Raw genomic sequence first — 12863 nt, 5'->3', positions numbered from 1 at the left:
TTTTAAATTAGTCTATGAAATCAATTTTTGATTGGACAAGAACACCATCTTCAATTGGTTTACGACATCAACTTTTTGATTGCAGTAAAAAAAGAATATAACAAGAAAAGAGTGGGATTTTTGTTTACCGATTTGCATATTTATTCAATGCGTTTGAGAGCTTGACAAATTACGCATCTTTCTTTCATATTATTTTCTTTTATATTCATTACCTTTATCATATTCCACAGATAGTCTAATAGTAAGTAACCAAGAGAACCAAACAGAGAGTAAGTGACATTCCTCTCCATATTCTTATCTACTATCTCTTTATAAATTTTGATTCTAAAAATGCATTTGTTAAAATTCTAGTGAGAGAAAAGTGGAAGAAAAAGCGGCAGAGAAGACTCAAGAACAAGAGAAAGAAGATGAAGAAGAGATCCAACTAAAAGGAAATATGAGTCTCCCGCAATAATATCATTTCCAGTCAAGTCAAGTCAAAGTGCGAATGCCAAGGAAACAGCTTTCTTTTTGCTACTATAATACACTCTACTAAAAAGTTAAAGCAAAAAATAACATACCACACCATGCCCTATCTTACCCTAAAATAACATGACATAACATACAATAACATAAAATAAAATATATAAAAAAAACCAACTTGACTATCTATATCAATTCAATCCAAATACGATATATATACATCTGAATTTTGTGGTGTCGTATTATCTTTACTTCTTCAACATCTCCTTCTTTCTTCCCATTCAACTATTGAGTAAGGCTACTGGTGGCTGTAGTACAATAAATAATAAAGAGTTTGAATAAGTAAAGTGTTGTTAGACATGGAAGAAAATAGAAGAACTGGCTGGGTTACCCAATCAAACTTATATTTTGTTTGTCAAATACCTGACATGATCAAGACTTGATTGATTGATCGATTGATCCATTGATTGATTGATTGATTGATTGATATATAAAGTACTAGCTGTATATATATATAAACAATTGTACGCACCAATATACGTATATTCTTATGTTGCGTTTTGAGGTATACAAATTCATATACAAGGTTATGCTTGAAATGCCTATTGCAAATAAAAACACACGAAGCATTTGAGAGTAAGGACGTGTTTCAAGTCTGCACAAACACACTCACGCACATGTATATATATATATATATATACGCGCGCAAGTATATTTATTTTATTTATTGATACATGTACAATAATAAATAAATAAAACCATATACTAGATGGGTTATGGAACAACTGTGCAATGCAACACAGAGTTCTGGAAACCCACGACTTGCACACAATTTCCATAGTCATGTGGAAATACAGGTCCAGGTTCCTTTCCCATGGCATATTATTAATATATGTAATGTACATATATACATAAAATCATGTAAAATGTCAATAGCTCAAAGTATCTCCAAAAATAGAAGGCAGACTAGCACTACGGGAAAAAAAGGGAAAGTATTTGTTTAGGGGTATATTGTTTAAGTGTTCCAAAATATGCTTAGACGTGTATTCTTGCAAAGAAAATCTTTTACTAAAATAGCCCTTTTTATACTGTAGTATAAGTTGATGACGTTTCTTTTTACATGCATAACAACTCAAGTACTGGCACTTGAGGGCTTGATCTTTTGGATATCAGAGAATATAATTATATCTAAATAGTGTACTCAAATATAGTATGTATATATCATGGCATACTTGGAAATAAAAAAAAAGCCATTTTATTGCCATGCCAACTTTAATGTTTAAGCAATACAGTAAGTAGAACAAAGGTTTCGCTTCAACATTGAAACCACAAGTCTAAAATCAATTTTTCAAAATTATTATGTAGTAGTAGTAGTAGTAGTAGTACTAATACTAATTTACTTTATTAGTTTATAGATATGTATAACTATAGTAGAATCTATTGAGTCCATTCATGTCAATAGACACATGTATCTATGTATTGATACGAGTATTCAACAAACCAAGACAATCTCTGGTTGAATAATTTAACCAAATAATTATATGTAAATATATACATACATATATATATACCAACCATATTCTACGCCAAATATATAAACCATTCGTACAAGAAGGTAATTTGTAAAAGCTCGATTTAAACAAGAACAAAAATCACTTGGTTTATCAAAAGATGTACACACAAATTTATTCTTTTCTCCAAATGAATATGAACATGAAATCATCAAGTTCATCTTATTACGAGTTTCCAAGGTTCTGAATAAATCAAATAAAGCAACAGCCACAATAGAAACAAATGATACATACTAATCTATATATTAATCCAAGTCTTTACTTGAATATCTAAACACACACACACACACATATATATATATACAAGAAAGAAATGACAGATAGATAAAGGGCAAAAAAAAGAGACTGTCCTGTCCTGTCCTGTCCTTTCCTGCTTTTTTTTCAACATCTGTCTCCCTCTCTTTATTTCTTTGTCTTTTATATACATAGAATATAATATAATATATTTATAATATAATATAATTATATTATAACACAACCACAATTTTGTACATTTGTACACCGTGTTAATACCTTTTTATTTCTTTCTGTCGATTATCATTATTTTATAATTTGATTAATTGATTGATTGACTTGTTGATCCGCAAGAGTACTACAATGTCATCTTCTGCTGTGTCATTCGCAGCTCTTTTTCCACAACTAGACGAATTAACCGAAGAAGAAAAGTGCAAGTACATCGCACGCCATTTACCATGCGATCATTGTTCGGATTGCCATGGATGGCAGCCTGCTCAATCAAGCCAAGTATCCTTTGACAATACTTGTGTATGTGGGCATGATATATACACTCATGTCGACAACAAACAAGACATGACACGTCGACTCAAAGTAGCATTGCGTATAAATGAGCTTTTAGAGGTTAGCAACTTTTATATCTCTATCTCTATTACCATTACAAGTATAATTATATAGATAAAACAGTATATATAATTATATGATTATTCAATATAAAATATAAAATATAAAATATAAAATAAATAAATGCAAACAGACAAATAAGTCTATATAACATTTACGTATCCGTGTGCTTATTTCGGATAGGAAAAAGGAAAAGCCAATGATACTAGCTACGTTGACGAAGATATACAGTCCTTACGCAAGTATGTCTATCACTCAATTACATACACCCATATACGAATATCAGTTAATATAATTTAGTAAACAAGATCAAGATCAAGATTATTGTTTTTTTTAAAGAAGAAGTATTCAATTGGACACTACACACTACGCACTTCGCATTGCACAATGTACCTTATACATTGTACATTGTACAGTGTGTGTTTGTGTGTTGGTGTGGGTGTATATGCAAATTAAATACAATACAAGATATATGAATAGATAGGTAGATAGAAAATAAAGAAGAAGAAAAAGACTGACAAAAAAAATACTTGTATGCATAATGAATATTAGACAGATCCAGTTCAACGCATCACGTGCCCATTCAGGGGATTTTATCTCTGATGGATCTTCATCTACTGCTACAGGACAAGGTAAATTTAAATTAAATAATTAATTAATCAATTACTATTATTTCAAGACAAAAGAGAATTAAATATATATATATATATATATATATATATATATTAGATGAAGGATACTTGAAGCGACACTCGGAAGACAATCGAGACACAGATCATAAACGATTTAAAGCTGGATTTAATCAAGACAAGCACACAAACGAAACCCAGGTTCATGGATTTTCGTATGGTGAAAACGACGATCAAGAAGATGAAGAGGAAGAGGAAGACGAAGAAGAGGAGGAAGCAGAAGAAGAAGAAGAGGAAGATGATGATGATGAAGAGGAAGAAGAGGAAGAGCGTTCGGATCATGAAAATCAAGCCGAAACTTCAGAGCGTGAAGAAAATGGAGAAAACTCAGATCATGTTGAAGACGAAGACGAAGAAGAGGAAGAAGAAGAGGAGGAGGAAGATGAAGAAGAGGAAGAAGAGGAGGACGAAGAGGAGGAGGACGAAGATGAAGAGGGGGAGAAGGGAAATAATGAAGTTACCGAAAATGCTGAAAATGCTGAAAATGTTGAAATCGTTGAAACTACGGAAAATATCCAACCTAAAAAAGATAAAAGAGGAGACGTTAAGATAAAAGAAGAAGAGCTTGAAAGTACTTGTCACATAAGCGAAGACGAAGAAATGAAGGACACAGAAGCGATAAAGTCAAGTGCGGAACAACAATCACGATCACAGCAACCCGTGGAACCACAACCACAGGAACAGCCGCAACCACAACCACAACCACAATCTCATACACAACAACAAACGCATACACGACAACAAACGCATACACGACAACAAACGCAACCCCAACCACAATCACACGAACAGCCACAACAACGGACACAACCGCAACAACAGATACAGACACAACCAAAACCACAATCACAATCACTAACGCATACTCAACCGCAATCACAACCGCAATCACAATCACAATCACATACTCAACCACAGACACAAACGCAATCTGTCAGTAATAGTAATAGCAATAGCACTGGTGCTGTTACTGGAACTAATATTACGGCTGAAAATACCACCAGTACTACTACTGGTATTAGTAGTGGTATCAACAACAATAGCAATGCTTATATCAGCAACAACAACAACAACAACAACAACAACAACAGTAGCAGTAGCAGTAGCAGTCGAAAGACCAATGTCAGCTTTACAGCTCCATCGCCAATCACAGATCAGACGGTTATCAAGGAAGAAGTTATGGATATTGACGGTGAATTTGCAAAGGATAGCCCAGTAAATAAATCCGTGATAACAAAAGACGAACCAACCGAAAACAGTGTAATCATGTTAAAGACATTAGATGACTTTATGGTAAATATTGTGAAAAAGAAAATGGCTAACCAAATAACCAGATAGCCTAAATAACAAACTTGGTCACAACATATATTTATGTATTTATATAATAGCCCACAGAGAAGAAAGAGAGTGCGGCAATGATTGAAGAACGAAAGGGAGAAATTGAGATTAGAGTTATTGGGAATGACAGTAGTCGCGAGAGTATGATATTTCTCACCGGACTTAAGAATATTTTCCAAAAGCAATTGCCCAAGATGCCCAAGGAGTATATTGCTCGCCTTGTATATGATAGGTAAATGATTTTGATAAGTAACTTGATTTTGTTTGTACCGCAATTGCACACAAGATACAAATATTTTTAAGAAAAGAAAGAAAGAAATTAAATGATATTAGGGGCAGTCATAATACTCACAAAAATCACAATAATTATGGGTTTTATTACCTATAACTTTAGAAACCATCGAAGTATTGCTCTAGTGAGAAAGCCAATGAAAGTGATTGGTGGTATTTGCTACCGGCCATTTGACGCTCAAGAGTTTGCAGAAATTGTGTTTTGTGCTATTGCATCAACAGAACAAGTCAAAGTAAGCATAATTATATGTATATGTATAAAAGACATCAATGCTAATTTGTTTGGTTTCTAATTAAAATAATAAAAAACAATAAAAAAACAAAAGGGTTATGGTTCCTTTTTGATGAATCATTTAAAAGACTATATATCAAGCCACACAAATATGAAGCACTTTTTGACATATGCTGATAATTATGCAATTGGTTACTTTAAAAAGCAGGCAAGTGACAGGTGTGTTGTGAATTTTTGAAACATTTGAAAAATTTACATACAATATATATATATATATTATTGATATTGATATTAATAATATTACTTTTATTTAACTTGATTTCATTATAGGGCTTTACTACAGAGATTACACTTGATAAGCGTAAATGGGTTGGATACATAAAGGATTATGAAGGTGGTACTATTATGCAGGTAAGTCAATTCATATATATTGCGCATTTTTGTGGATATATTTACTAATAGGCCTGTGTATTGATGGGTTAGTGCACAATGGTACCAAAAGTAAAGTACCTCAAGGTATCAGAGATATTGGCTATCCAGAGAAGAGCAGTGCATGAGAAAATGAAGGAAAAATCAACCTCTCACTATGTGTACGCTGGATTAAATATGCCTGTGGACGAGAATGGCAATCGCAGTATAGACCCGCTCCAAGTCCCAGGTGTCCGTAAGTTTGTGGGTTACACTATCTTGTTTAGAAATTCTGAGCCCAAAGATAAATAAGAAACACAAGAACAACAACAACAAAAACAACAAAAAGGAAGGCTCACATGTGCCTTTTCTTCTTTGTGTATGTGTGTCAAATATAATGACCATAATAGGTGAATCGGGCTGGACACCAGAAATGGATGCTTTGTAAGGAAATTTCATTTGCATTTTTGCTGTCACTGCCACTGTTACTGTCATGATGAACTGTATAGTCAATAACTAGTGTATGTGTGTATATTTGTAGGTCAAATCGTCCAAGACACCCATCCCATTATATTATTATGCGGCATTTGGTTTCTGAGCTTAATGATAATCCATCGTCTTGGCCATTTTCTGATCCAGTTAATGCAGACGAGGTGACGGATTATTATGATGTTATCAAGGAACCTATGGGTAAATAATATCAAGACACTTTTTTATATATATATATAGTATTAATGTTACTAACAAAATTATCTTTGTATGTGTTGAATACTCTAGACCTCACAACATTACACAATAATGTAGAAGCAGGCGTTTACATGACCCTTGAAGATTTTACCAAAGATGTTCAAAAAATATTTGACAACTGTCGCTTGTACAATGCCGAGTCAACAAATTACACCCGCCTGGCCAATAAGCTAGAGAAATTCTTTGAAGAGCGACTCAGTGTCCTGACAGCTGAAGACAGTAGTCGATAAGAACTAAAGAAGTTGTGTATAAAATAAAATAAAATTAAATAAAATAATGCGCCTTATATATAATGATACTTTCATTCATTAAAATATTGCAACATAAAGTGTTAATTATGAAATCTTGGATATTGTATTTTACAACAAAAAAGAAAGTAAAACTCAAATGAAGAGAAATACAATCCCCCCTCTCTTTTGTATATATATTCATTATTAGCTTGCAGAATACAATACAGTCCAATACATACAGTTATGTATGCGAATGCTTGTTTGTATTCTTATATGCACCCAAGTACACACAACTACATGTGTCTGTATATCTAATTATATAAATGTATGTATGTACATGTGCCATATGAGGCGGATATTGAAAGAGGGGTTTGATGTCATCATAAAACAAGGTTGTAGACTTTTTTTTTCTTGTCATCCAAAAAGAAAGAGAAAGAAAGAGGGGGGGCGGCGGAAACAAAGTCGGAAAAGGGCGCATTACATCTCATCTAGAACGCGTAGTCTTTATTAAACATGGGAGAATCAAGAACTGAATTACTGGCATGGTTGAACGACCTCCTCCAACTCAACTATACCAAGATCGAACAGGCTGGAACAGGTACAGATGATGGTGTTTCGAGATTAACTTATTGCATCTGTCTATATGTATATATGTATATGTATATGTATATATATATATATATCTTTTATCCTAACCTGCCCTTTCACTTTTTTTTTATTCTTTTTTTTTATACGATGCTGATGTTGATGATGTTGATGGTGTTGATGATATGATGATGGTGTTCCGTTTACGTTGTTTTATTGCTTTATAGGTGCTGGTTATTGTCAGATTATGGACTCCATCTTTGGTAAGAGTTAGATGATAAATGTGGTGATTTGTTAATGTATAGAAATCGAATTTAACAGATGGCCATAATTGTTATATAAAATAAATAGGTGATGTGCACATGAGCAAAGTCAAGTTTGACACCAAGCATGAGTATGAATACGTTGGAAACTTTAAGATTCTCCAGCACACTTTTGACAAGCACAAGTAAGCGCTTTATTTTTTATTTTTATTGCAAGGTCTTTTGTACTCTTTCTACATATATTGTAAATGGTTTTCTTTTCTAGTAAATCATAACCACCAAATCAAATCAGTTACTCGATACTTTAATTCCCCCGCTCTACACAAGTTCTCTTTATATATATGATATTTATTTATTTTTCAAAATTATATGTGTGAATATTTGTTTAATCATTCTGTTTTGTTAATAGGGTTGACAAGGTAACAAGAATGAATTAATAAATGATAGAATTAATTGAAAAGAAGAAGAAGAATAGAAGACATTTGAATTATTATTCTTGGTGTATATTTTGATTTAATTTACTTACAAACACACACACACATATATATATATTTATACGTACGTACGTGGGTACGTACGTGGGTATTTATGTATTTATATCTATATCTATGTTTGAAAATATAAAAAGATCATTCCCGTTGACCGTCTGATGAAGTGCAAGTTCCAAGACAACCTTGAGTTCATGCAGTGGGTCAAGCGATTCTGGGACCAGAACTTTCCTGGAGGATCTTATGAGGCAGCTCAGAGACGCAAGGGTGGTCCCGGTGGTGCAGGAAAACCTTCAGGAGGTCCTCGCGCAACTGGTGCACCTGCAGCTGCTCGTAAGCCGGTTGGAGCATCTAGTGGAGTATCTGGTAATTTTTTTTTCTTTTCTTTTCTTTCTTGGTTATATATAAATCAATAGAAGCGAGAATAGACCACAACCACAACCATAATTCTTTCTACTACTATTACTACTACAAAGAAGAACCAACAATTACAAAAAAAAAAGATGTCCATTACATATTATACACGCGTTTAATTTTTATTTTCTTTTAACTTTTCTTTCTTTTTGCACATCCAATTTCTCTCCTTCTTCCCTTTTTCTATCTCCCCCTTCCCTATTCATTCTTGTTATGTATATACATTGTAATGTGTTGCTTATATTTGATTGATTAGCTCGTAGTGCCAGTCGCAACACTACATCTGGTCGCGTGTCTTCTAATAGTGCCAGTGCCAACACCCTTGACAACCACTCGGCTTCCATGATTATTGAGCTTAACAAGCAGATTGCCGAGCTCAAGATGACAGTAGATGGACTTGAAAAGGAGCGCGATTTCTATTTTGGAAAACTCCGGGATATCGAAATCATTGTTCAGGAACAAATGGAGGCCATTGAGCAGGAGGCTGCTGACCAGGAACCTCTTGAGGTGCCAGTTCTCAAGGACATCCAAGCCATTCTATACAGCACAGAGGTAAAAAGAGAAAGAAAGAGAAAGAAAGCGAAATGAAGAATGATAAAGAAAAGAGAGAATGGAAGACATACACAATCCTCCTTTCTCCATGACTTTCTTTGCTTCTTGTTTTTGTTTTGGTGTATATATACTATATGTAAAACAAAAACAAAAAAAAAAGTGCGTAGTATTTATTTATGTGTATTAAACTTTGTTTTCTTTTTGTTTATCTGTAGGAGGGCTTTGAGGTACCTCCAGAAGGCGAAGATGCTCATGAAGAAGAGTTTGATGATGAAACCTTTTAATGACAAGAAGCAAAAAAAATCAGACAGACAGACAGACAGACAAACAAACAAACAAACAAACAAACGAGTAAACGACAACCAATATATATCATCTTTCTTCTCTTTCCTTCTTTCAAATAATCTTTTTTTTTTCCCTATTTCTTTTTCTTTTCTTTCTAACCAATTAAAAGAAGAAAAAACCCACAAAACCAATACAAACCAAACAAAGAAGAAAAAATTCAAATACCTTTATATATTTAAATATATATATTATTCTGTGCACCATGCTTTAAAGAAGTCTATAATCAAAAAAAAAAAAAAAAAGAAGAAGAAGGAGAATAAAAGGGTTTAGGAAGTATAAAGAAGTTATCAGAAGATGTCTCCTGGTGATGCATTCGGGATGCTAAAAGCTACAATTAAAATCAAGCATTAAAATATAAAACCCAGACTCCGAAGCTGTAAAGAAAAAATTACTCTAACAAATGAAAACGGAAAATAAACCATGATAGCTTTTTTTTGGAAATTAACGTGCCGTTTAAATCTGTGTAAGGATTTGAAACTCTTATTAAGATGAACAAATCTTTGCCTAAAATACTATGTAATTTATTTAGATTTTTATTAGATTTATTTTTTTATTTTTTTGTTCTTTGTTCTTTGGTATCTACATTGATTATCATTATTATCGTTATTATCATTATTTCTTGCTCTTTTTCTCTTTCCCTCTTTATGTTGTTACTATATTTTTTTTTAAAAAAAAAAATTTAGAAAAATGATAATTAAATAATAACAATTCTCTTTTTCTCTCTTTTTTTTTTCTAATCGGAACTACTTCCAGAGTCATCCGAATCAGACCCTGATGAACTGTCCGAATCACTTTCGCTGGAAGATTCTTGACCTATAGAAGAAATACATACATATACACATATATACATTTTTTTTTTTAAAAAAAAAAGTACCAAGAAAAAAAAATACACATATATATATATACATAGATAGATAGATAGATAGATATCCCAAATTCACCCCCCAAAGAAAAACAAAAAAAATAAAAAATAAAGAGAGAGAAAAAAATTAGTTGCCTTACCATAAAAAGTGTCAGGTTTTGAACCAGTAAACTTTTGAAGGGTATTTTCAAGTTCTTTAATCTTACGGTCAGCATCTGCCTCTGAATAATGAGTTCTTGGTCTCTTGTTGTTGTTGCTACTGCTGCTGCTACTGCTGTTACTATTTGTGTTTGCATTTGTGGTACTATTGTTTTGGGAGTGCTGCTGTTGATGATGATGTTGATTGTTTTTACTGCTTGGATTATTATTATGACTATTGTTATTATTGTTATTATTATGACTGCTGTTGTTGTTATTAATGTTCGGCGCCGATTTTTTGTGAGAGCCCAATGATGGCGATGGCGATGACGATAGTAATGATGAAGGAGGTATAAGGCTTCTTCCAGTCACAAACTCGTGCAGCCGGTGCAGAGTCTTTCGATCAAGAGCATCAATGTCCAGCACAATTTCCTCTTGCCCTTGCTATATGCATTCATGTACAAGACAATGTATCAATAAACACCAACTCATACCCACTTATAGGAAATTGTTTTTTTTTCTTTCTCTTTTTCTTACCCCATCAAGATTAGGCATAGAACTCTGGATAATGTTTACAACCGTGTTAAGACGATCGCCTGTCAGATTGTTGATCCGTTCACTGAGATCCTTCTTTTGCTCAAATGTGAATTCGGGCAATTCTTCCTCTTTGGTCTTTAGTGACAGACGATGGCGTTTAGAAAACGGCTTCTTGTCTTTTGGACTCATCGGACGAGGTCTGACAGGCTTTTGTGGTCGCTCTGGTCGCTTCTTCTTTGACTTTATGGAAGCAATCTGTTGTGCGAGTGAGGCAATATGACGTTCCAATTCCGAGATTCTGTGGTCTCTCTCTACATAATTTATAAACATGATTCATAAACACACGGCGACAATAACAAAAGAGAAAAAAATCCCACTCGAATACCCTGTCCACACTAAATCCAATTCCAATGACAATGACAATGCCAATGCCAATGACAAAGTTTGTTGTTGTTCTTGTTGTTGTTGCTGCTGCTGTTGTTGCTGTTGTTGTTGTATAAAAGGTATATATGTATTTGTGTGTATTACCATCTTCATCTGATTCAACTGGTTCAAACTCTTCAAAGGTTTCTTGGACAGGCACAGGCTTCTGCTTCCACTTTTCATCAAATACCTTTTCTAGCTCCCTGCCCATTCGATGGACAGGTACGGCCGGGGGGTTGTAGAGGTAACAGTTTTTAAACATGAGGCGGATGTCGGCCTCAAATGCCTCGGGAGAATCATAGAATCCCTCGGCAAGCTTGGATTCAATTGTCGAGAGATCCATCGGGTTTTTGACAATCGAGGGGTAGTCCGGGATATTGAGGGCAACGATGTCTACCGGAGCAAGGAAAGGGAAATTGATATCTCGGTATTTTGATTTCTTTAATTCTCGCAGGGTCTGTGAGCAGAACTTTGTTTCCACATCATTCTTTCGAGGGTTCATCATCATTGTTCGCCGTTTGGTTATCGTTTCTGGGTAGTCTTTAGACGGCGGCGGGTGGATTTCTCGTTTGGGTCTACCGTCTTCTGATGCACGACGAGCAGCAGCGGCAGAAGCAGCAGCAACTGATGCAGAAGCAGAGTTGGAAACTGAATTTGAATTTTGATTTGAATTTGAATTTGAATGATTAGCATTAGAATTAGCGTTAGAGGTCGAGACAGGAGGAGAATGATAGCGAGGAGTAGACGGAAGAGGAAGAGGAGGAGAAGACGATGGTTGGATCTTTTTCTTGCGGTGAACTTTGTCTGACATTGAGTGTTGACGTGGAGGTGTTGGTGATGTCTACACATTAACATTCCCCAAAAGAAAAAGCAAAAAAAAAAAGTAGAGCAAAAGATTGCCAGAGTTGTTGATTAGCCATAAGAAGAGAAGGTCAGACCTCACTACCTCGCGTTTTGAAGGCGGCATTTGACGCAAACTCTTTTCAAACGCAGACTCGACATTCTGACACAACATTGAAATCATTGCTTCGGGACCATTGAACTTGTAGCAGTTTGAGAAGACGAGTCTGATGTCTGCAATCATGTCTTCCACATCGGTGTACTCTTGGCCGGATAACTTTCGGTCGACAGTATTGAGATCCATTGGGTGCTTGACGATTTTCGGGTAGTCTGGTACATTAAGACTGATATAGTCGACCGGATGAAGAAACGGAGCAGCGTCTCGATGCTTTTTTAAGTGTCTGATGATTGCTCCACAGTACTTTATTTGATCCTTTGTCATGTTTGTCTCTATAGCGATCTATATATACCGATATCGATTATTGATTGTTGTTGATTGTGTGATATTGATTTTGTAGGTAGGTAGGTAGGTCGGTCGGTCGGTTGGTCAGTTGGTTGGTTGGTTGGTTGGTTGGTTGATCAAGTCAAGT

The 12863-nt window shown here is 34.5% G+C and overlaps 3 protein-coding genes across 3 annotated transcripts; 2 read left to right on the top strand and 1 right to left on the bottom strand.

The window, feature by feature from the left end:
- Positions 1–4995: 4995 nt before the first annotated feature.
- PHYBLDRAFT_58032 (hypothetical protein) lies at positions 4996–6826 on the top strand (the record flags this gene model as incomplete). The annotated part of the gene is made up of 8 exons (XM_018440269.1): positions 4996–5150; positions 5313–5442; positions 5536–5667; positions 5772–5852; positions 5925–6105; positions 6260–6293; positions 6391–6539; positions 6627–6826. 8 exons carry the CDS (start codon positions 4996–4998, stop codon positions 6824–6826), a joined length of 1062 nt encoding a protein of 353 aa, XP_018283473.1.
- Positions 6827–7290: 464 nt separating this feature from the next.
- Positions 7291–9612, top strand: PHYBLDRAFT_160843 (hypothetical protein). The gene is made up of 7 exons (XM_018434271.1): positions 7291–7424; positions 7639–7674; positions 7763–7859; positions 8084–8093; positions 8303–8528; positions 8833–9128; positions 9344–9612. Exons 1-7 carry the CDS (start codon positions 7340–7342, stop codon positions 9410–9412), a joined length of 819 nt encoding a protein of 272 aa, XP_018283472.1. The 5' UTR covers positions 7291–7339; the 3' UTR covers positions 9413–9612.
- Positions 9613–11623: 2011 nt separating this feature from the next.
- On the bottom strand, positions 11624–12715 carry PHYBLDRAFT_90195 (hypothetical protein; the record flags this gene model as incomplete). The annotated part of the gene is made up of 2 exons (XM_018443746.1): positions 11624–12015; positions 12406–12715. Coding segments are annotated over 2 exons (702 nt in total), but the record flags the coding sequence as incomplete, so codon positions are not given.
- Between the last annotated feature and the right edge of the window lie 148 nt (positions 12716–12863).

This window comes from Phycomyces blakesleeanus (assembly GCF_001638985.1).
Source record: "Phycomyces blakesleeanus NRRL 1555(-) unplaced genomic scaffold PHYBLscaffold_45, whole genome shotgun sequence".
NCBI classification, from domain to species: domain Eukaryota; kingdom Fungi; phylum Mucoromycota; class Mucoromycetes; order Mucorales; family Phycomycetaceae; genus Phycomyces; species Phycomyces blakesleeanus.
The sequence above is the reverse complement of the archived record's forward strand: the minus strand, read 5'-3'. Positions and strand labels throughout refer to the sequence as shown.

Coding starts and splice junctions, on each gene's coding strand:
- PHYBLDRAFT_160843 (XM_018434271.1), top strand. CDS start 7,340: ATGGGAGAATCAAGAACTGAATTACTGGCATGGTTGAACGACCTCCTC. Junction 7,675..7,762: donor GATTATGGACTCCATCTTTG/GTAAGAGTTAGA, acceptor TAAAATAAATAG/GTGATGTGCACATGAGCAAA. Junction 9,129..9,343: donor CCATTCTATACAGCACAGAG/GTAAAAAGAGAA, acceptor GTTTATCTGTAG/GAGGGCTTTGAGGTACCTCC.